The sequence below is a fragment of the Heptranchias perlo genome, chromosome 20 (assembly GCF_035084215.1).
Source record: "Heptranchias perlo isolate sHepPer1 chromosome 20, sHepPer1.hap1, whole genome shotgun sequence".
Taxonomy (NCBI): Eukaryota; Metazoa; Chordata; class Chondrichthyes; order Hexanchiformes; family Hexanchidae; genus Heptranchias; species Heptranchias perlo.
Genome location: NC_090344.1, coordinates 40761846 through 40784264, shown reverse-complemented (window position 1 = coordinate 40784264; position 22419 = coordinate 40761846). Strand labels below are relative to the sequence as shown.

Sequence of the window (22419 nt, the reverse complement as noted above, 5' to 3'; positions counted from 1 at the left end):
TGGCACTGAAGCTACAGAGTAGGGGAAAAGAATTAGGCACGGTTTGTGTTTCTCCTCATCATCCAGCGAGCCCCCCTTCCAAAGTGCAACCTTGTGGATCTAGGCTGAGAATAGCCCACGATTTCCACCCCACACGGTCAAATAGCCAGCTGATACTCACCCTGTATGCTCACACGTGACCAATGGGTGAGATACCAGAGCGTGCTGTGTAACCATGCCAAGTCAGAGGGAAAAAAAAAAATGTGCACTTTCAGCAGAGGGGGAAAAGAAGCTGCAGAACAGGCTGTGTGAAGAGAGCTCTCATCACTGGCCCTTGCTGAAGGGAGTTGGCTGGTGTTGGGTTTCCTTCTCCTCGTGCACCGTGACCTCTTCACTAACCGTGCCAGATTCTATTCTTCACCAGTGACTCAGCCACTTTGGCTCAGCAGGACATACCTCCCTCCTGTGTGCGTTTCATAAGGTGCTGGATTTCATTTCTTCCCTCTTCCTTTCTCCACAAGCTTTAGCATTAAGGCAGGAGGGAAGGTGAAGGAAGTTGCACTGTGGAGTAGAGAAGAGTTATTTTTAAGGTGGCCTCCCTGTGACACTTCCTACATGCACGAAGGGGAATTGACACTCACCATCCAGGCTCTTACAATGGCTACTTGTGGGGCATATTGAAGGGACTCTGGTACCCATGGAACTCCACCCTCAAGGTCAGCACCTCCCGGGGAGGAGAGGAGAGAAAATCAGTTCCTTGAAAAATAAAACGTTTGCACTGAACACTCTTTCTGTACAGACTCCCTGTAAGGAATGGGATATCAGCACCGGTCAGTTACACCTCAGTGGGTGATTGTAACTTTTATCCTGTTCTCATCTCTCTTTCCTAATAAGTTTTTTTCTTTTTGCAGGAATGGACCCATCCCTACGATACATTCAACATGCACTCATTGGAGAACTCCTTGATTGACATCTTACAGAACGAGCAGGAGCCACTCAAAGGTGAGAATCTTCCAGAAATATAGGGCCACCTTTTCCGGTGTTCCCCCCCACCCCACCCCCCCAATTTGGTTGGACAGTCACTTCCTGCGTGGTGACCTCTCGATATAGTTTGCTGGATGAATTAGTCTCTGTTCACCTATGTCGTCTGAAAAACACCATTTATATTACCGAACCCATTCCACTGCAAGAGAATGCAGGGCACGTGCAGGGAGACAGAAAGTGGTGTTGTATCTGCAAAGGAAGGAAGAACTTGCATTTATGTAGCACCTTTCCCAATCTCGGAATGTCCCAAAGCACTTTACAGCCAACCAATAAATTACTTTTGAAGTGTGGTGACCATTGACAAACTCGGCAATTTGTGCACAGCAAGATCCCACAATCAGCAAATTAACGAGTTGTGTTTATGACTTCACATGTGCAGCGGTGAACTTTCCCTCATGGAGGTGGTGGTTTGTGGCCGGGGTGGGGGGAGGTGAGGTGAGGTGAACGGCAGAGAGAAGCAGCTGTACAAACCAGCAATGAGAAATACATATTTGCTGCCGATATATTTCTGGCTGGGAATTCATCCCATCCACGACTGAACGAAGACGGCAGCCCTTAAGGCAAGGGCCGGCAATGCTTTGCCCATGGAGCTAGGTACAAAGAAGGGAAAACAAAAGGACTTGCATTTCTATAGCGCCTTTCTCAACCCCAGGACGTCCCAAAGCACTTTACAGACACGGAAGTACTTGAAGTATTGCGATGTAGGAAATGTGGCAGCTAATTTACACACGGCAAGCTCCCACAAACAACAGTGAGATAAATGATCAGATAATCTGTTTTATAGTGATGTTAGTTGAGTGATGAATAATCGGCCAGGACATCGGGGAGAACTCCACTGCTCTTTGAATAGTGTCTTGGGATCTATTACGTCCACCTGAGAGGGCACACGGGGCCTCAGTTTAATGTCTCGTCCAAAAGACAGCGCCTCCGACAGTGCAGCACTCCCGCAGTACTGCACTGGGAGTGCCGGCCTGGATTATATACTAAAAGTCTCTGCAGTGGGGCTTGAACGCACAACCTTCTGACTCAGGAGCAAATGTGCTGCCCACTGAGCTGAGGCTGCCCCCTGCGGCAACAGAGCTGTAATGTAAATGGGTCATTGAGGGGAACACTGACCCCCGCCCCAAAATGGAGATGTGATGAAATGCCACGTTATGATTGTGGCGCCTGCAAGTGCTGGAATAAAATACGGCTCAATTATACCCAGTTCTCCCTCAACAGCAATTGGACAACGATATCTGCCTTCAGAATGTAAATTGACTTGTTGGGAAACTGTGCACGCTCTGGTGCGTTACGGACCAGGAGCTTGTATCCTGTCTGTGCCGAGTTAGCCGACCTCGGGCTGGTGGGTAGTGGGCCCAGAACCATTGGCCTCAAGTCTCAGGAGAGAAAGCCAGGGTTCCTGCTCCTGATCACCGTCACCTCAACAGGTGTAGTCCTTTCAGCTCGAGTCTGTTAGATCATGGCTGATCTGCATCTTTAACTCCACCTACCCGCCTTGGTTCCGTAACCCTCAATACCCTTGCCTAACAAAAATTAGTCACTCCTGCTGCAAAGTGAGTGTGTGGACAGGATCCCACTCTGCTGAAAGTGCCGCAGTGCAGTACAACAGCCCCCTGGCACGCGTGAAGAATAGCTGCTTATGGTGAGGTAACAAACCCATGGACCTCTACCCCCCCCCACCCCCCCCCCCCAGCAAGTGTCTGCACCTTCGGGAGAGAGGGATATCCAGCACGACCTGTGGGCTACTTGCACAAGTTTACCACGTTACTAGATTCTGGGAGCTGGGGCAGCGGGATTCGGTTTGGATTGATCTGGTGCTGACGTGATCTGTCAAATGGCATCTTTTTGTGATGTTAAAAAGTCAGTTCGTGTCGAACCATTGAACCACAGAACAATCAGCTGCCCACAGAGCCATCTGGACAGCTGATGTCTGTTGATATAGAGCACAGTGCGGCAGTGTCAGATACCAGCCCGTTTGTACAGTTGCTAGGGGAGATTGCTGCACCGAGTCTCGCTCCATCTTCCTCCCTCTCTGTGTGTGTGTGTGAGTGATGCTTCAGAACGCTTGCTTGTTAGAGGGAGCCCGAGGCAGCCATTCAGTGCAGAGTCTTCTCTCGAAGGACAGCGGCAAAGTCTACGTCTAGTTAGATCACAAATAGGACAGGAGGGTTGTGGGCAGGCTGCCAAATTCCTGACTGCTGCTCTCAACCTGCCAGTAACAGCTGTTTGACAACACAGCACACAAACAAGGGAGGGATCAGTCTTCTGCTTCCCTCTGCATTATATGGATATCCTTTTCTTTTTTGTACATGCATCCCTTTTGTGGCTTGATGAGCAGAATTGAACACCATGCTCTTAAGAGCAGTCTGACCCAGTACATCGTAAGACCTTAGCATTGACTTGTAATTGTGTCAGTTTGGCTCAGTTGGTAGCTTTCTCAGTTACTGTGGTTACATAGGTGGTTATGGTCCTTTTTGCTTCTGTTTGTTTCCCTCCCCTCCCTGCACCTCTGTTCCTGGGCCACGCACTTCCTGTGAATGACATCAGGTGGTTTGGTCAACCTGTCCTGGGACTCTGCCAAACAGGCAACAGCTTCCCCTCCAATTTCCTGATCCCACGTAGGAGGCACTCGGCTCTTTCCACAGCCGAGACGGGGAGTGCAGAGGCCCAGAGATGTGTGTCCTGCCCTGACAATTGTTGGGGGGGGGTCCTCGTTATCGAGTTGCAGAAACATGTCGAGGGCCTTTCAGACTGCATGCTGGCTCGCCACATTCTCTCAAGGTGTTGTTCACTCGATTTAATGTGGAATAATCTATTAAAGTTAATACCTGCCCGTCTCTTGCTCTCACTCCACAGGTCGATCGGCTCTGTTCCCTGTTGAAGATGGCTTCCTTGACAACAGCCAGGGTGATCAGTCTTTATCTTCAGGCTTGAACTCCCCAGCTCTCAGTCAGAACGGGAAACCAGGAGAACGATATTCCCGAAAGGTTTTCGTCGGCGGTCTGCCGCCTGACATTGACGAAGGTGAGCTGATGGTTTTGGTCCGTGCAACTAATGCTTCCCATTTTTAGCAGGGGTCCAGAGGGTATACAGTGAGGTGGAAATCTCTATCCCGTGGGAGTGGCTTGCTGCTAATGCCTTCAATATTATTTAAGAGTTCTTCTCATTTCTTGTTCTCTGCTCTCAACTGTAAGCCGAGTGTGGCCCATTCCAAGACATCAATACTGTGGCTATGAGCTGACCGTTAGAACACGACCTAGAGCAGCTCACCAACAGGTTTCTCCAGAGTGTAACTCTTCGACCTGCTGGTTAATGGGACGGATGTTGGGGTGGAGTAGGGTGGGACATCTCTCTCTCATCTCTGACCTGCTCGTTTTCCGTGGAGCAAGTGGAATGCTTGACCTCCCACATGCCGACATGACGATAGAGGTTTGATGTACAGCAGTTATGGCCCAGGAACGTTGTATTAAACAGAGCAAAATGTGCACCTCACACAAGGAGTCAATGTGCCTTTCCATAGGTCCTGGAGCCTGAGGATTGTGTACAGTTAGAACCATAACAGTTTACAGCACAGAAACTCCAGGCTAGAACAATCCAAAATTGCTCACACTGCCCTGCTAGCTCCCTATAACTGTATATCTTCCAATGCTTCAAGTACTTATCCAATTTTCTTCTAAAGATGAAGTAATTTTTTTTGCCTGTGTCCAAATATTCCATGCTCCCAACAAACCCTCGTGGCAAGGAATTCCTTCTGACCTCTCTCCGCGCTTAGTGATTATTTTAAATTGATGACCCCCTTATCACTGACCCTCCACCCAGAGAGTGTCTTTTCCTATACACGAGCCAAATTTTTAAAAAGCCTCCGTTAGATCTTCTTGTCGCCTTTTCTGCTCCGGTGGAAATAGCCTCGGTGGCGCAAGTCATAGTTGCCCATCGCTGGCGTCGTCCGGTTGAATCTACGCTGCATCTTCTCTAAAGCTTTAATGTCCTTTGTGTAACTGGGCATCCAAAACTGGAGAAGTACTTTAACTGCGACCAAGCCAACGTTTCGTCCACATTTATTCTCGTGCTCCACAAGAAGTAAAATGCTGTTAAAGCCGTTTTTAAAAGAAAAATCTTCATGTACCGGTACTCGCTCTTTCAGGGAATTATGTATTTAACCCCGAGCCCTCGGTTCATGCACAGCCCTCTGTGCCTTTCCGTTGAGTGCGGACTCCCATTCCTGTTTTCCCCCCCCCTTCCCAAAATGTGTCACCTCACACTTGTCCACATTTTGAATGGCATCTGTCCCCTGTTTGCCCAATCTTTCCAAAAGGAATTAACTCACCCTTAGTAGCGTCTGATAAATTGAAGAGAGAGTTTTTTTTTGAGAAACTTGTGCATCCATCAAGAGAATGTGGCAGCATTGATATCGGGGGTAGGGGGGGGGGGGCGGGAAGTGGAAATCGATTTTGACAAACCAGAGGACTAATTTTGCAGTTAAGTTCTAAAACGGACTGATTTTTACCAGTGATGGGACGCTGTGGTTCGTGCTGGGGTCCCTGCTGCCCAAATCAATGCCGATATCCTGGTGATTTAATCACTGGAATAGCACACACAGACACGCACTTAATCCAACCGAGGGAAACTAAAACCGTATTCTAGACGAGGCCTGAGCAAAGCCTTGTACCGGGACGGTATAGTGTTTCATCACCCGCACATATTGTTGTGTCATTCGCAAACAGTTCCTCCGACGCCTTCCTTCAGATGGTTGAAGAGCGACGGCCCCAACACCGATCCCTGTGGGACTCCACTGGTGACCGGTCCCCACACAGGACCACGACCATCGATGACTGCCTTCTACCAGAATGGAACCACTTCCTTATCCAACCTGACAATCTGCCCACTCATCCCACAGCACCCCATCTTAATTAGTAACCCGACAAGTGAGGCAGCATCTGTGAAGAAAGAAACAGGACGCAGACCTTTCGTCTTTGACCTGAAACGTTAACTCTGTTTCTTTCTCCACAGATGCTGCCTGACTTGCTGAGCTTTTCCAGCATTTTCTGTGTTGATTTCAGATTTCCAACATCCGCAGTATTTTGCTTTTAATTAGTAACACGTTGTGCTGCACCGTCAAAAGGCATTTTGAAAATCAAGATGCACAGAGTCAGCCGGGCTAACTATGACCACTAACCTAGTGACTCCCTCGACAAAGTTCAGTCCTGAGATAGAAGCTTCTTTCCCTTTCAAGGTGATCAGGAGATGCAATGTACAAGGATCCCTTCTAGCAACTTAGAATCATAGAATGGTTACACAGCACAGAAGGAGGTCTTTCGGCCCATCGAGCCTGTGCTGGCTCTTTGTGAGAGCAATCCAGTCAGTCCCATTTCCCCGCTTCTACCCCGTAGTGCTGCCAATTTTTTCCCTTCAAGTATTTATCCAATTCCTTTTTGAAAGCCACGATTGAATCTGCTTCCACCTCCCTTTCAGGCTGATCATAACTACTCGCTGTGTAAAAAAGTTTCTCTTCATGTCGCCTTTGGTTCTTTTGCCAATCACCTTAAATCTGTGTCCTCTGGTTCGCGACCCTTCCGCCAACGAGAACAGTTTCTCTTTCTTTACTTTTGTGGTCGTCCGCCCAGCTTATAACTGAAGTCAAACTAATGGGCCAAGAACATGTCCCAGATCTGGCATTACTGCCCTTCCTAATCATTCGTATTGCCTGGGCTTCCCCCCCCCCCATCCCAGACCCCAGTGAGCTGTTAATTATACGAGCAAGGGGCTCGGGGAGCACCCTCGGGTCAATACTGTCTGCTTCTAGCCCGGCAAATCTCAGCGTGTGTTCTGCACATCAAAGATCAAAAGTGAGTGCGTAGCTAAAAGCGGACCAGCGTGTCCTTTGACTCACGGGGACGAAGAGCTCAGGAGGTGCAGGTCTAACTGTGGCCTGGTTTTACTCCGTGTTTTGGTACAATCGTTCACTCGCAGGAGCGGAGACGAGGGGTAAATATATCTGATGCTTTCCCCCTTTATTTCTGTGCAGATGAGATAGTCGCTACCTTTTGCTGTTTCGGGCAGCTGATGGTTGACTGGCCGCACAAGTCGGGGAGTAAATCCTACTTTCCACCCAAAGGTGAGCAATTATGTTCGACGGAATTGGCGTGTTGGCGTGAACTGTACATTTGTGTGATTTTACAGAGCTTGTGGCCTAACGGATTGGCAAGTCCGATGCAGATACTGAGCCACACAGAGAAGGAAGAGTCTCGGTTGGGTCCCTGAGGGTGGTCGGTCTGTGGAATTTGCTGCCCCAGGAAGCTGTGGAAACTACATCATTGAATAAATTTAAAACAGAAATAGACAGTTTCCTAGCAGTAAAGGGAATTAGGGGTTCCGGGGAGCGGGCAGGAAATTGGACATGAATTTAGATTTGAGGTTAGGATCAGATCAGCCATGATCTTATTAAATGGCGGAGCAGGCTCGAAGGGCCGATTGGCCTACTCCTGCTCCTATTTCTTATGTTCTTATGATCGCTTGTGTGTTTGTTGATCCCCATTCGGGTAGGCCTGGAGGACCTTGGAATCAGGAGGGCAACAAAAAAAAAATCAGCTGGACTTCTCGCTCATCTTAGTCCAGGGGTCCCCTTAGCAACAGGAGTAGGCCATTCAGCCCCTCGAGCCTGCTCTGCCATTGAATTAGATCATGGCCGATTGGCACCTCAACTCTACAATCCCTCGATCCCCTTCCCTAACCAAAACCTATCGATCTCTATCTTGAAAATTTCAATTGACCCGCGGCCCCCACAGCCTATTGGGGCAGAGAGTTCCACACATCTGCTACCCTTTGTGTGGGAAAAACTGCTTTGTGATTTGATTGCGAAGTGGCCGAGCTCTAATTTGAAGATTATGCCCCCTTGTTCTAGATTCCCCCACCAGAGGAAATAGTTTCTCTATAACTACCCTATTGAATCTAATCATTTTAAACACCTCGATTAGATCACTCCTTAACCGTCTAAACTCAAGGCAACACAAGCCAAGCTTATGCAACCTGTCGTCATAATTTAACCCTTGATGCCCTGGTATAATTCGCGGTGAACCTACACTAAACCCCCTCCAAGGACAGGGCATCATTCCTGAGGTTCAGTGCCCAGAACTGAACGCAATACTCCAGATGGGGTCTGACTAAGGCTCTGAACAACTGAAGCACCACTTCCTCACTTTCGAATTCCAATCCTCTTGAGATCAAGGTCAACATCCCATTAGCCTTTTTGTTCCTGTGCACTCGCTTTGTACACGGACACCGAAATCATCTTTGCTGCTCCACAGTCTCACCGTTAACAATACATTCTGACTTCTCCTTCTCGGGTCCCAAGTGGGTGACCGCACACCTGCCCACATCGAACTCCCATCTGCCACACTTCTGCCCACTCGCTTCTACCAACAAATAGCTTGGTGACACTCACTCTGCAGGCTCATAATGGTTAAGTGAGGTGCTAGGGGGGGCCATTGAGCACACATGCAATAAACCCACAGGAGGTGGGGGGGTGGCGGGGGGACACGTAAATGCTGCAATAGTTCACACTGTGGCAGCTTTTGAACTTGATGTCACATACAATTAGTGAAGTTAGCGAAACAGGCCACTACCTGGAAGGTGTCACGCACTGCCCCAAAAGGATGCTCGCACCTCCTTACACAAGTTGAGGATTACTCTTAGCAGTTTTGACCTCCCTTGACCTTTACCTCCCCAGTACTGTTCAGTCCGGCCTCATCCTGTCCTCCTAACAGTTTCGGTTCGCTGCATACAGTTTTGGTGTCCATACTTAAGAAAAGACATCCTTGCTCTCGAGGCAGTACAAAGAAGGTTCACTCGGCTAATCCCGGGGATGAGGGGGTGGACATATGAGGAGAGGTTGAGTAGATTGGGACTCTACTCATTGGAGTTCAGAAGAATGAGAGGCGATCTTATTGAAACATATAAGATTGTGAAGGGGCTTGATCGGGTGGATGCGGTAAGGATGGTCCCAAGGATGGGTGAAACTAGAACTAGGGGGCATAATCTTAGAATAAGGGGCTGCTCTTTCAAAACTGAGATGAGGAGAAACTTCTTCACTCAGAGGGTAGTAGGTCTGTGGAATTTGCTGCCCCAGGAAGCTGTGGAAGCTACATCATTAAATAAATTTAAAACAGAAATAGACAGTTTCCTCGAAGTAAAGGGAATTAGGGGTTACGGGGAGCGGGCAGGAAATTGGACATGAATTTAGATTTGAGGTTAGGATCAGATCAGCCATGATCTTATTGAATGGCGGAGCAGGCTCGAGGGGACGATTGGCCTACTCCTGCTCCTATTTCTTATGTTCTTATGGACCCGGGTGAGGAGCCAAGGCCCCCCCAGGTCAGGACCCTCGCGAGGCTGAGTAAAATAGGAGAGGAGTAACGATACGCCAGCAAGTAAATGGTTGTGGGTGATGTCAAGCATACAATCCTGTAGAGGAAAGCAGTTGCAGAGTTTGGAATTGGTCAGTTTGGAGCTGAAGGAATGAGCTAGGTGAAGAGTGTTTTTCATTGACTGAGAGTCTCTTGTTTTGCAGGTTATGCCTTCTTGCTGTTTCAGGAGGAGAGTTCGGTTCAGGTTTTGATCGATGCCTGCTTCCAAGATGATGGTAAACTCTACCTGTGTGTCTCAAGCCGCACGGTCAAGGACAAACCGGTGAGCACAAGGAGTGTGGGGAACCGTTTGTAACCTGCACTGTGCGTGTTTGGGTCTCTGAAACGGTGCTCGCTGTTCCAATTATAACATTTATAGAATGAGTTTTACCCACTCCCAAGCAAGAGGTTAGTGCTGGTGAATGGAATCGTGCCCATTTCAGGTCCTCAGTGCCAGCCTCAACTTCAAGTACAGCACAGGTTAGTCGCAGAATAAAGGTTTCCACTACAGACCCCATTGACGTGCCTCAGCCCAATTACAGAAGGGTGCTTCCCATTACATCAGTGAGTGACTTCGCCAGTTCCCACACCACCCGGGCACGGGGCTCGGCCCGGACCCCCACTCCCCACTCCAACCCGGACACGGGGCCCGCCCCGGACCCCCCCCTCCCTCCAATCCAGACCCCCCCTCCAACCCGGGCACAGGGCCCGGCCCGGACCCCCCCACTCCAACCCGGGCACAGGGCCCGGCCCGGACCCCCCCACTCCAACCCGGGCACAGGGCCCGGCCCGGACCCCCCCACTCCAACCCGGGCACAGGGCCCGGCCCGGACCCCCCCCTCCCTCCAATCCAGACCCCCCCTCCAACCCGGGCACAGGGCCCGGCCCGGACCCCCCCCTCCCTCCAATCCAGACCCCCCCTCCAACCCGGGCACAGGGCCCGGCCCGGACCCCCCCCTCCCTCCAATCCAGACCCCCCCTCCAACCCGGGCACAGGGCCCGGCCCGGACCCCCCCACTCCAACCCGGGCACAGGGCCCGGCCCGGACCCCCCCCTCCCTCCAATCCAGACCCCCCCTCCAACCCGGGCACAGGGCCCGGCCCGGACCCCCACTCCCCACTCCAACCCGGGCACGGGGCCCGCCCCGGACCCCCCCCTCCCTCCAATCCAGACCCCCCCTCCAACCCGGGCACGGGGCCCGGCCCGGACCCCCACTCCCCCCTCCAACCCGGGCACAGGGCCCGGCCCGGACCCCCACTCCCCACTCCAACCCGGGCACGGGGCCCGCCCCGGACCCCCACCTCCCTCCAATCCAGACCCCCCCTCCAACCCGGGCACGGGGCCCGCCCCGGACCCCCCCCTCCCTCCAATCCAGACCCCCCCTCCAACCCGGGCACAGGGCCCGGCCCGGACCCCCACTCCCCACTCAAACCCGGGCACGGGGCCCGCCCCGGACCCCCCCCTCCCTCCAACCCGGGCACGGGGCCCGCCCCGGACCCCCCCTCCCTCCAACCCGGGCACGGGGCCCGCCCCGGACCCCCCCCCTCCCTCCAATCCAGACCCCCCCTCCAACCCGGGCACGGGGCCCGCCCCGGACCCCCCCACTCCAACCCGGACACGGGGCCCGCCCCGGAACCCTCCCCCCCCCCCCCCCAAACTCCAACCCGGGCACGGGGCCCGCCCCGGACCCCCCCTCCCTCCCTCCAACCCGGGCACGGGGCCCGCCCCGGACCCCCCCCCTCCCTCCCTCCAACCCGGGCATGGGGCCCGCCCCCCCGGCCCGGGGCACAAGGCCTGTTCTTTTTTGTTTATATATATATATTAAAAAAAACATGGATTTGTTTTGAAATACTCGACATTTCATTGCGTTCCACTTCCTTTGGCCGAACGTGTTTATCAGCTGGTGATGTGCGACTTATGGAGACTCCTCCTTTCTGAAATCTGACTCCAGATAATAGTGGCCTCCCTGATATAAGTTTTTTTTTTAAAAACGAACCAACTTTGATGTCCGCAAATCAGTCCTTGCTGACGTAGTTCTTGTGACTGTTTTGGTTACGTTCTGTTCTTATGAGCCTCTGTTTTCTTGATGATACACAATCCCCTGAGTTACATTGCAGTAACTCACTCAGGAGAAGGAATTGGTTACAGTCCCGTGGAGAGAAGGTGGTTGGTCATTAATGGCAGTGGAGACGGGTCACTCAGCGACCTGCAGGGATTGGTGTTGGGACAGTGGCTCTCGGTCTGCATCAGTGATCTGGATGAAGGAGTCGAGGGGAATTGTCTGCGACTTCACAGCTGATATGAAGACTTGTGTTTGGTTTAAGGATGTTAAAAGGAGAAAGTTAGATTGCAGGCACCACCATTCGTGCCAGGCTATTGCGAAAGCAAAGAGAGTTTCAAGATGTATTGCCAGGACAAATAAGAAAAAATGTCCTCGAGAAAGACCTTGGTCAGGCCTGATCTGAAACATTGTGTCCAGTTTTAATTCCTCACACATGGTGGGTGATAAACGCCCTGGGAGGGTTTTATTAAGGGTGCCACGAGATTGATAACCAAGTTTAAAAGCCCTTAAGTTACCAGGATAGGTTTAGAGAGCTGGGGCTTTTTAAACTCGAGAAAACCCGAGACTTTGATTTGTTTGAGGTCTTCCGAGACAATGAAAGGATTATACTCGGTGCAGTAGGGATGCGAGCTAGATGGGTGCAGGAGACCTGGGGGCACGAGTACAAGGTATAGAAGCATAGAACTAGGCTAGATGTTGGGAGGCACATCTTTTCACCAAGTAAGTTAGTGGCTTGTGCAGACTCGCTGAAAAAGTATTCAAAAGGGAGCTGCATGTTCCTGAATGTGGCCAACATAACCTCGCATAGATGGTAGGTGGGGTATCGGGGGAGCAAGCTCCTGGAACTTGTCTGATGGCCGTTGGGGGTCCGAGAGGAATTCCCCCAGTTTTCCCTCCTACATTGGCTCCTGGGTGTGTGACTCCCCTACCCCATTATTTTTGAGGATGGTGTGGCCGGCTGGTGTGTTGGGGGGCAGTGCACAGGTTGAACCATGATAGTGTGGGACACACTCGATGGACCAGCCAGTCTTCCTGCCCGTGGTTTCCATCTGTTCTATGCAAGTGTCAGGCAGTAAGAATTAAGGGCGTTATAGAAGTGATGTATTTTTGGAAGGAAAAATGAGGGGGGGACAATAACAATTAAATGGGGTGGGAGAACAGGGAGGACCTGGGGGTTCAGATGCACAAATCTTTGACGGTGGCAGGACAAGTTAGTAAAGCTGTTTAACAAAAGCTTACAGGATCCTGGGATTTATTAATGGAGGCAAACAGTGACTACACTTCAAAAGGTACTTCATTGGCCGTAAAGGGATGTCATCGGGATGCCTTGAGGTCGTGAAAGGCACTATATAAATGCACGTCTTTCTTTCAGAGAGTACAAAAGCAAGGAAGTTATGGTAAACCTTTATATAACACTGGTTAGCCCTCAGCTAGAGTATTGTGTTCAACTCTGGGCACCACACTTTAGGAAGGATGTCAAGGCCTTGGAGAGGGTGCAGAGGAGATTTACTAGAATGGGATGAGGGACTTCAGTTACGTGCAGAGTCTGGAGAAGCTGGGGTTGTTCTCCTTAGAGCAGAGAAGGTGAAGGGCGGATTTATGAGAGGTTTTGATAGAGAAGATAGGGAGAAACCATTTCCACTGCCAGGAAGGTCAGTAACCAGAGGACACAGATTTAAGTTAAGTGGCAAAAGAACCAGAGGGGAGATGTAGATACTTTTTTTTTAAAATGCAGTATGTTACGATAATCTGGAATGCACTGCCTGAAAGGGCGGTGGAAGCAGATTCAATAGTAACTTTCAAAAGGGAATTGGATATATAGTTGAAAAGGAGAAATCTGCAGGGCTATGGGGAAAGAGCAGGGGAGTGGGACTAATTGGATAGCTCTTTCAAAGAGCTGGCACAGGCACGATGGGCCGAACGGCCTTCACCTGTGCTGTATGATCCAACAATTAAGCACAGTGAAATATTATTTTGAAAGTGGCTTCTGCTCTGAATTCAGTCAAATTCCATTTCTGAAATGGTGAGCCTTTCCCAGCCTCCCAGCCTCGATCCCCAGTATTCCTCTCTTGAAGCGTACCAGGAAACGGTCCCATCCTCCAGGAAACGGTCCCATCCTCCAGTAACCCCCCCGAAGTGGGCATTCTTCATACACACACCCAGCGAGTGTTGAACACGGCTTTGTGGGGGGAGCAGTGACTGGTTCACCTTGCTAATGGATTTGCCTCTTCCCCCCCCCCCCCCCCCGCCCCACCTTCCCCGTAGTGTCCCGTGCTCCCACCCGAGCAGGGATTAGATTTTAATTGCTCCGAGTGGCGTCCTCCTGCGCTGTAAAGCTCTATAAGTTCGACGGCGAGCTGCTAACTCAGCACAGGGTGGGGTTGGAAATTTGGGATCTTCCTGATCTGCTCGTCTCAGCACCACGACACTGAATTGAACCCCGCCTGGCGCTTTGGTTGATCAGTTTTCTTTCCTCTCTGGCTTTAGGTGCAGATCAGGCCCTGGAGCCTGAGCGACAGTGACTTTGTATTGGACGGCTCACAGCCTCTGGATCCCAGGAAGACTGTCTTTGTGGGAGGTGTCCCCAGACCGCTGAAAGCTGGTGGGTGACTGAATGTTTAGTTTATTTAAGGGGGGGGGGGGGGGTCCTTTGCACGACTGCCTCAACAGGCTGTACCCCGTTAGCTCAGAAGGAGCTTCCCCTTTACCCTCGGCTTGTGTTGAGAGCAGAGCCCAAGAGAAAGAGGGCACGAGACCCGGTCACGTGGATTCAGGGTCTGGTAGCTGCCGTTAACCGAAGCCTCAGGAGGCCCCGAAGTAAATTCTGAGGCGTGGCTGGGATTTTGGTCATCCAATTCCCCTCTTCACCGCGGTTCCAGCGACCTCTGAACTGGAAGCTCGCAGTCATTGACCTACGACATCCTGCCCAGCCATTGTCTGGTGATCGGTGGTGCCCCCACAATGGTGGTGTTGGGGAGGGGAGGGAGGGGCTTCTGCCTCAGCGACTGAAGGAACGGCAATCTACGTCCAAGCGTGGTTTGTGACTTGGAAGTGGCGCTGTTGCGATGAACTTGCTGCTGGCGGTGGTCCTTGGTGGTCGAGGGCGCGGGGGAAGGGCAGGTGCTCCGACAGCAAGCTTGGCGGGTTGCTGCCGTTCGTGCAGCTGGTAGTCGAAACTTCCTCCACCGTGCTCCCATCCCCCCCTAACGCTGGTCACAGCGAAGGAGCTCACTGTACGGACCGGGCACCTGACCCTCGCTTTGAGGGTCGTTCGTGCACCAACACACGAAGCCAGCGTTCAGTCTCACATTCTGCTTTTGTTGTGTGGTGTGTTTTTCGTTTCCTCCCCGAGCGAGGAGTGGGACGTGGTTTGAGAGGGGGTGGGGGTATGGGGATGGTGGTTGTTGAGTTTGCGGGTTGCCCTGGTAACGCCGCACCCCTTCCCGTTGCAGTGGAGCTGGCGATGATCATGGACCAGCTGTACGGAGGCGTTTGCTATGCTGGGATCGACACAGACCCTGAACTGAAATACCCCAAAGGAGCGGGCAGGGTGGCATTCGCCAATCAACAGAGCTACATCGCGGCCATCAGTGCCCGGTTCATCCAACTGCAGCATCGGGACATCGACAAACGGGTAAGGGCCCCGAGCTTGGGCTTCTCTTTACAGCAGAGGGGAGGCTTAATAGAAGTTTGTATATTAAGAAAGGAAGAAAAGAACTTGCATTTAAATAGCGCCTTTCACAACCTCGGGACGTCCCAAAGCGCTTTACAGCCAATGAAGTGCATTTTGAAGTGTGGTCACTCTTGTAATGTAGGAAACGCAGCAGCCAATTGTGCACAGCAAGCTCCCACAAACAGCAATGAGATAAATGACCAGATGATCTGTTTTAGTGGTGTTGGTCGGGGGGGATAAATATTGGCCAGGGCCATTGGATCTTTTATGTCCACCTGAGGGGGCAGACGGGGCCTCGGTTTGACGTCTCAGGGAAATTGTTGCCGTTGGCGGGAGCGTCAGTAACTGGAGGACACAGATTGAAGGTCATTGGCAAAAGAGCCGAGGGGAGATGAGGTGAATTTTGTTACACAGCGAGTTCTGATCTGGAATGCACTGCCTGAAAAGGTGGTGGAAGCAGATTCAAATTGGATAAATACTTGAAAAGGAGGAATTTGCAGAACTGGGGAAACAGCAGGGATATCTCTTTCTAAGAGCCGGCTCAGGCACGATGGGCTGAATGGCCTCCTTTTCCGCTATATGATTCTACGTTCCCACGGTTCCCGAGCTTGTCATGTTGCACCACATACCAATCCTTCACAAAATGGAAAATATCAAAATTGCAAAGATTCTCCATCCTCCTAAAATCCCATCACAGCTTGACGCCGAACCTCCCTGTTTATACCTCCTCTCTTCCTGTGGCTCCTGATTGTATTGCCACAATCCTCCGCTGGCCACCGACTCGGCGTCAGCTCGGCTCAGTTACTCGTGATCGTGCCTCCGAGTCGAAAGGTCGAAGGTTCCACGATCGGAGCACCCACTGTGGACTGCCAGGAGAGGGCAGTAGAGAGCGGGTGCTGCCTTCCATGCACCATTCTTTGGGATGAGATGCTAAACCGCTGGATGGCACAGTGGTACTTGAAGAGCAGGGAGTTCAGGTTATCATCTCTCCCTCAAACCACATGAACCAGGCAGTCGCCTCGCTGTTGGTGGGTTGGTACCGTGAGCACAATGGCTGCTGTTTGCTCAGCCGACAGTTATTGCACTTCAGTACAACTCGTTATATGCCAACCACTCGAGTCCAGATAAGGTGTTATATTAATAGAACTATCTGTGTGTGTGCGAAAGTGCTGTCAGACAGGACGAGCACTGCTGCCACTTTTGGCAGCTCTCAGTCCTGTGCTGGTACACGCTGCCCTCTGGTGGACACCTGTAGGTGAAGCCTCTTTGTAAAAGGTCCGTACATTATGGGGACTAAATTCTGCAGCAGTGGCCGATTCAGCCATCAGCTTGTGGCTCGAGGGCGACAGAACATCAAAAGGGGATGGAAAGCCTTGGGGACGGATTTGTGGTGAAAATTTCTCCCCGGTTGTCCATTGAAACAAACCGATTTATTTCCAGAACGGTGCATTAACCAGGGCTGCCTATTCTATCCTGCATCTAGTATGAGATTTTGCACGAGAGATCCCAGCGTTCTGATAATTCCCAGCAATTCTCTTGCTCTCTCTGGAGAGTCTCAAGTCCTCTGGTAGCAGCCGGGACCCCTACAGTTGCCCCTTTGTGGTTCGGGAAGGAAAATGCCCAGCACCATCCCTGCCCCAGAGGATCCAATGACAGCTTTCGGACAGTACAGATGTGGGGATATTCAGGGTTTAGAAAAAAACAAACAGGTCGCCAGAATGTGGACAGGTGGATGTCACTACAGAGATGGGCCACAGGTGAGTTACTGCACAGCAGGTGGCACCTAAAGGACCTGTTTCAAAGCGTTAAGCACCTTCGGGGGGGGGCAGTGGAGGTCAATGTTATGTGGCGAGACTCGAGAAGCTGGCATTGTTCTCCTTATAGCAGAGAAGGTTAAGGGGAGACTTGATCGAGGTGGTCAAAATCATGAAGGGTTTTGGTAGAGTAAATAAGAAGAAACTGTTTCAAATGGCAGAAGGGTCGGTAACCAGAGGACAGATTTGAAGTGATTGGCAAAAGAACCAGAGGCGAGATGAGAAAAATTAAAAAAAAATAAACGCAGCAAGTTATGACCTGGAATGCACTGCCCGAAAGGATGGTGGAAGTAACTTTCAAAAGGGAATGGGATAAATACTTGAAAGGGGGAAAAAATTTGCAGAGCTATGGGGGAATGAGCAGGGGGAGTGGGACTAACTGGACAGCTCTTTCAAAGAGACGGCACCGGCACGATGGGCCGAATGGCCTCCTCCTGTGCTGCAACATACTGTGACACGTTGCCGAGTTCCTTTCCCTTTCTTCGCCCCACAGGTGGAGGTGAAACCCTACGTCCTGGTCGACCAGCTGTGCGACGAGTGCCAGGGCGCCCACTGCAACGGCAAGTTTGCCCCCTTCTTCTGCGCCAACATCACGTGCCTGCAGTACTACTGCGACTACTGCTGGACGAGCATCCACTCCCAGGCTGGCCGCGAGTACCACAAGCCGCTGGTGAAGGAGGGCGGGGAGAGGCTGCGACAGCTGCCCTTTCGGTGGAGCTGAGCTGAGCCCGAGCTTTTGGTCGGTGAAGCTGGGACCCGCACATCGATATTTTAGTCGCTATTTGTTAACCTGCCGTTCTTTTAATCTAGAAGTGTTTTGTGCACAGAATTCCTACCCAATATATCTTTGTTTTCAAAAAAAAAAAAATCTGACTTTGCCTGTTCGCCCACCTTGTTATTGCAGATGTATAAAAATGAAGGTGTAATAAGTGTTTTCGGGTTTTCCACCCATGAAAATTTTCTGGCCATCGCTGGTCAGGGACACTAGATTTAATTGTAGACGAGCGGGTGAAAGGCGTGATCTGGGGACGGGATTGAGGATGTGGCCGCAGGGAGCAGGGCCCTCGTGTTCAGCAGGTGCAGTGGGGACTTGCGCTTTGGGGAGGGGTTGGGGGTTTGGTGGCAGAGTGCAGGCTGTGTATGTTGAGCAGTGCGGAAATGTGGCGGTGAGACTGAATTGGATAGCTCTTTCAGAGAGCCGGCACTGGCGCGATGGGCCGAACGGCCTCCGTCTGTGCTGCAGCTCTCGGGTGATTCTTGTTGGATGGGGGTGGCTGGGGTTGGGCCATTCCTCGGGTTGGGGGCTGCACGTCTGGATGGGGGCTGCACGTCTGGATGGGGTTGCTGTGGTGTTATCCCCTTCAGTGGGAATCCAAGCCCATTCAGCAGGTGTAGTGGGGACGTGCGCTGTGGGGAGGGGGGGAGGGGGGGAGGGGGGGTGGGGGTTTGGTGGCAGAGTGCAGGCCGTGTATGTGCTTGCTGTGCACTCGCTTCACGTAACCCCCGCCCTCCCCCAATATTAAATGGCTGGGTGAAGGGTGGATCTCCTCCACATGCCAGTGAGATTAAAAAGCCAAGCCAGGGATGCTGGGCATACCCAGTGGGGGGCCGATGGTGAGAGAACAGTGACTATTCTGGGTGGGACACTTCATCGGAGCCCAATGTCACACACACACAGTTTGTGAGACTGTACCCAAGATTCAGCACCTTCAGGAGAGGTTGGGTAAAACTGAGAATGGAGAGAATCTTCCTCTCGATGACTGACCTGCTGTGCATCTCTGGAATATTATGTTTGCTTTTTTTCCCCCTTGTGTAGCAAACGTTTTTGGTTTCGGGGTTGGGACCTGTGCTCGTACGCAGGGGTGAGTTTCATGACGTGACGGCAGGTCAGTTGTCTCATTGAAAGGACCCGACGTTTGGAATGTATTCAAGAATGACTCGAGTGTTGACGTTGCCTCAGCAGGTAGTCGGGGCCATGAGCTTTGTGCCTGCTGTTGCGTGTCTTTAGATAGTCTTCCCAAAGGCAGCGGTGACAGGGAAAGGGGAGTAGGCCTTGCAAGTGAAGCAGCAGCTGTATCTTGCTCAACTCTGACCTTCGAGGGAACTGGGGGTTGCAGTGTGCTAAGACACTGGCCTTTCACTTCCAGCTCCGTGTGGTGGGTTGAAAGTTTGCGTTTGGTGAGAAGGGTCTTGTGTAGTGAGTTAGGGGAAGTCTCAATCCAGTTCCTCGTGGGCGTTGGGACATGTGCTCGTACGCAGGGGTGAGTTTCATGACGTGACGGCAGGTCAGTTGTCTCATTGAAAGGACCCAACGTTTGGAATGTAGTCAAGAAAGACTCGAATGTTGACGTTGCCTCAGCAGGTAGTCGGGGCCATGAGCTTTGTGCCTGCTGTTGCGTGTCTTTAGATAGTCTTCCCAAAGTCACAAAACTGCTAATTCGGCACTAAGTTGGCAGAGGATAGTTGGTCGGGAAAAGGAACCCTGGGACTAGTAGAGATGCTTTTGAGCTTTGAGCCCAAAGCACATTTCCGTGACGCAACAGAGAGTGTTTTACTCTGCATCTTTCCCGCCTCACACCTGACGTGAGGAGTGCTTGACGTTGATGCTGGGAGGCCTGAAATGTTGTTTCCTCATCACCAACATCTCTCACCTTGCTGAGTGCAGAATCCAAAAGGATTCTTCTTCGATGGTGGACAGCAAGCAGAAGTCCTGGGGCGACAGAGAGTGGACAACGTTCTGTGTTGACCAGAGATTATACCGTTGCAGTGCATTCGGACAGGGACGGGCGGATAAAAATGTTCTCCCATCTCCCCGATCTGAGATGCAAAGTGCCCTTGATATGTTTTGGGCGGGGGGGGGGGGTGGTGGAGAAATAGGGTCGAGCAGCAGGTTGGTCATTTTTTGTAGGTTCATTTGAAGAACGGTCACTTGGAGGAGATACTGGAGCAGAGAGAACACTGGCCCAGCGTCTGGCTCCAGGTGATGGGTTGGTAACATAGTGCGAAGTTGGTCTCAATTTGCACAGATAGCACTTTTGCCCCTTTTCAATTAAATAATCAAAGCTTCCCCTCCCCATGGCTGTGGCAGAGTGCAATGACTCACAAGCACTTGGTTTCAACTTGCTTTTTGTCGTCGATGAGATTTTGTTCCTTATTTTCTTGGTTAATTATTGCTCATCTTTTTGTTATGCCAGCCCCAGCCCCAGCCCCTTTCCACTACCCTGACACTGCCAAGGAAGAGGCAGGAGAAGCTGCCAGGCATGGCCCCCTGTTCTCTGTCCACCCTCCCAGCCCTCGTAAAGCCACCGCCGTCGCCTCTGCTCGGGGTCTCTGCTGGGCGCAACTCAATGGTGAGAATGTGGAACTCGCAACCACGAGGAGTAGTTGAGGCGAATAGCAGAGGTGCATTTCAGGGGAAGCGAGTTAAACACACGAGGGAGACAGGAATAGAAGGAAATGTTGATGGGGTTTGATGAAGTCGGGTGGGAAGAGGCTCGTGAGAAGCATAAAAACACCGCCATAAACCAGTTGGTCCAAATGGCTTGTTTCTTGCTGCACACAGTATGTAATTCTACCCTGGCATTGCGGTGGTTGTGTAGGGTTTGGCAGTGTCTCTTTTCTCAGATTTTTGTTTACAGATACCAAAGTTTAGAATGAAGTTTCTGATTAAATGTCTTGACAAAAAAAAACAAGCAAAGCAAGGGATGTGCGCTGAGGCCACATGTCCATTTGTATGTCCTTACCCGTTTTAAAAAAAGGTGCTTTGCATTGTCCTTTTGTGAAAAAGATCGAGGCTATTTCTAGGGCTCCTTTTGGTAACAAGGTTCACAGGATCATGTTGGTTTGTGCCCAATTGGTTTTCCCACGATGAATGGTAGTCCAGCTGAGATTCTAACCCAAGGGCTTTTTATCCCATTGCTGGTTAGGTGATGAGTCAACGCAAGATTCAGTGCGGCTGGTTTTAACTCTGGCGAGGTAGAGGCATTCTACTGGCCTCGGCTGTTACACCAAGCAGGGTTAGTGAGCTGCGCAGACCAGGAAGGGTTCAGCTGGCATTCCCATTCGTGTCGAGTTGGCTGATCTCAAGGCAGCCTTAGCGCTCAAGACTGAGAGGGGGGAAACGTCAACCAGGGCTCCTCAATCCCGAGCAGCACTGAGTGACGTGCGGTAGAAAGCGTGGGAGTCGGGCTGAGCAGAACACCGGGCTGAGCTGTGATACTGTCCACTGTGCGGCCATTTACGGCTCCACGCGCTGAAAAGGGGAATAACGGTCACAGGAGAGACTTTAAAAAGGTGGAGCTGGTGCACGTGGACCTGCTGCAGCACAAGTTAAAGAGTGTGTCGGAGGGAGGAGGAGGAGAAATTTGGAGTTGTGGATGGTGAAACTAAGAAAATGGCCTCTGTGAGGTGTGTACAAGTGCCCGACGGTACCCTCGAAGTACTGTGGTCGTTGGGAGTGGGGGAGAAAGCCGGGGGGGGAGAGGTGGGGGGGGGGGGGGGGGGGAGAGGTGGGGGGGGGGGGGATGGTGGGGAGGGAGGGGCGGAAAATAAAAAAAAAAGTGATGGAGGGCCTGGGGTGAAGAGGCAGCAACATCGTAACCGGGGCGGGGGCGGGGGGGGGCCCGCGGGGGAAATGTAATATTTCTTGTACAGTAGCTGTTACATCTGCTCTAGCATTAACCTGACTAATGATTCAGACCCCCTTAACTGAACTACCAGTGTTTGGTATAATTGACACTTGAACTAGACTGTAGCAGTTTTGTAAAGAAAATATATAAATCAATAAATGAGATGCTGCTTTTTCTACTGAAGAGTCACATGATTTTTGTATTTTTGTATTGCAACTTTATTGTCCAGTGATGTTTTTCTATTACTAATGGTTGTATGTAATGTTAAACATGGACATGTGGCTCTGTAGATATCTAGTAGATACCTCAGTTTTTTTTTTCAATTTTAAAATCTTATTTTTTTTTCTCTAAAATAAGTATATTTCGGTTCTGCAAAAGACTGACAGATAATTTATCTTTTAGTTTAGTTGGGAGATAACATATGATATATATAAATAAATATATATATATATAAAAAACAGTATGCACACTGTAAAATTGAAATGTATGAGGTCCTAAGGTGAAATGTTTGACAATGAAAATTTGCCAAATAAACGCTTGATTTCTGTGAGAAATTTCCTTCAGTGTGGTGTGGTGTGTGTTGTGGCTCAAACACTTCATTAAATCATGGTCTGGTATGGCACAGAGGGCGGCCATTAGGCCCACCGTGCCTGTGCCGGGAGGGGAAGTGAAACTCAAAGGTTGGACGAGTAGTACATATCAGATGCCTTAGGAACATAAGAAATAGGAGCAGGAGTCGGGCATACTGCCCCTCGAGCCTGCTCCGCCGTCCATGGCTGATCTTCGACCTCAAATCCACTTTCCTGCCCGATCT

The 22419-nt window shown here is 51.1% G+C and overlaps 1 protein-coding gene across 1 annotated transcript in view; it reads left to right on the top strand.

Annotated features, from left to right (window-relative positions):
* Positions 1-21446, top strand: part of LOC137335737 (cytoplasmic polyadenylation element-binding protein 2-like) — a 29442-nt gene extending 7996 nt beyond the window's left edge. The window contains exons 2-8 of the mRNA XM_068001064.1: positions 891-981; positions 3883-4050; positions 7052-7141; positions 9593-9711; positions 13978-14092; positions 14943-15124; positions 17471-21446. Of these exons, the coding sequence (XP_067857165.1) occupies positions 891-981; positions 3883-4050; positions 7052-7141; positions 9593-9711; positions 13978-14092; positions 14943-15124; positions 17471-17698 (993 nt within the window). The 3' untranslated portion in view covers positions 17699-21446. The remainder of the gene's footprint in view (positions 1-890; positions 982-3882; positions 4051-7051; positions 7142-9592; positions 9712-13977; positions 14093-14942; positions 15125-17470) is intronic.
* The last annotated feature ends 973 nt before the right edge of the window (positions 21447-22419 follow it).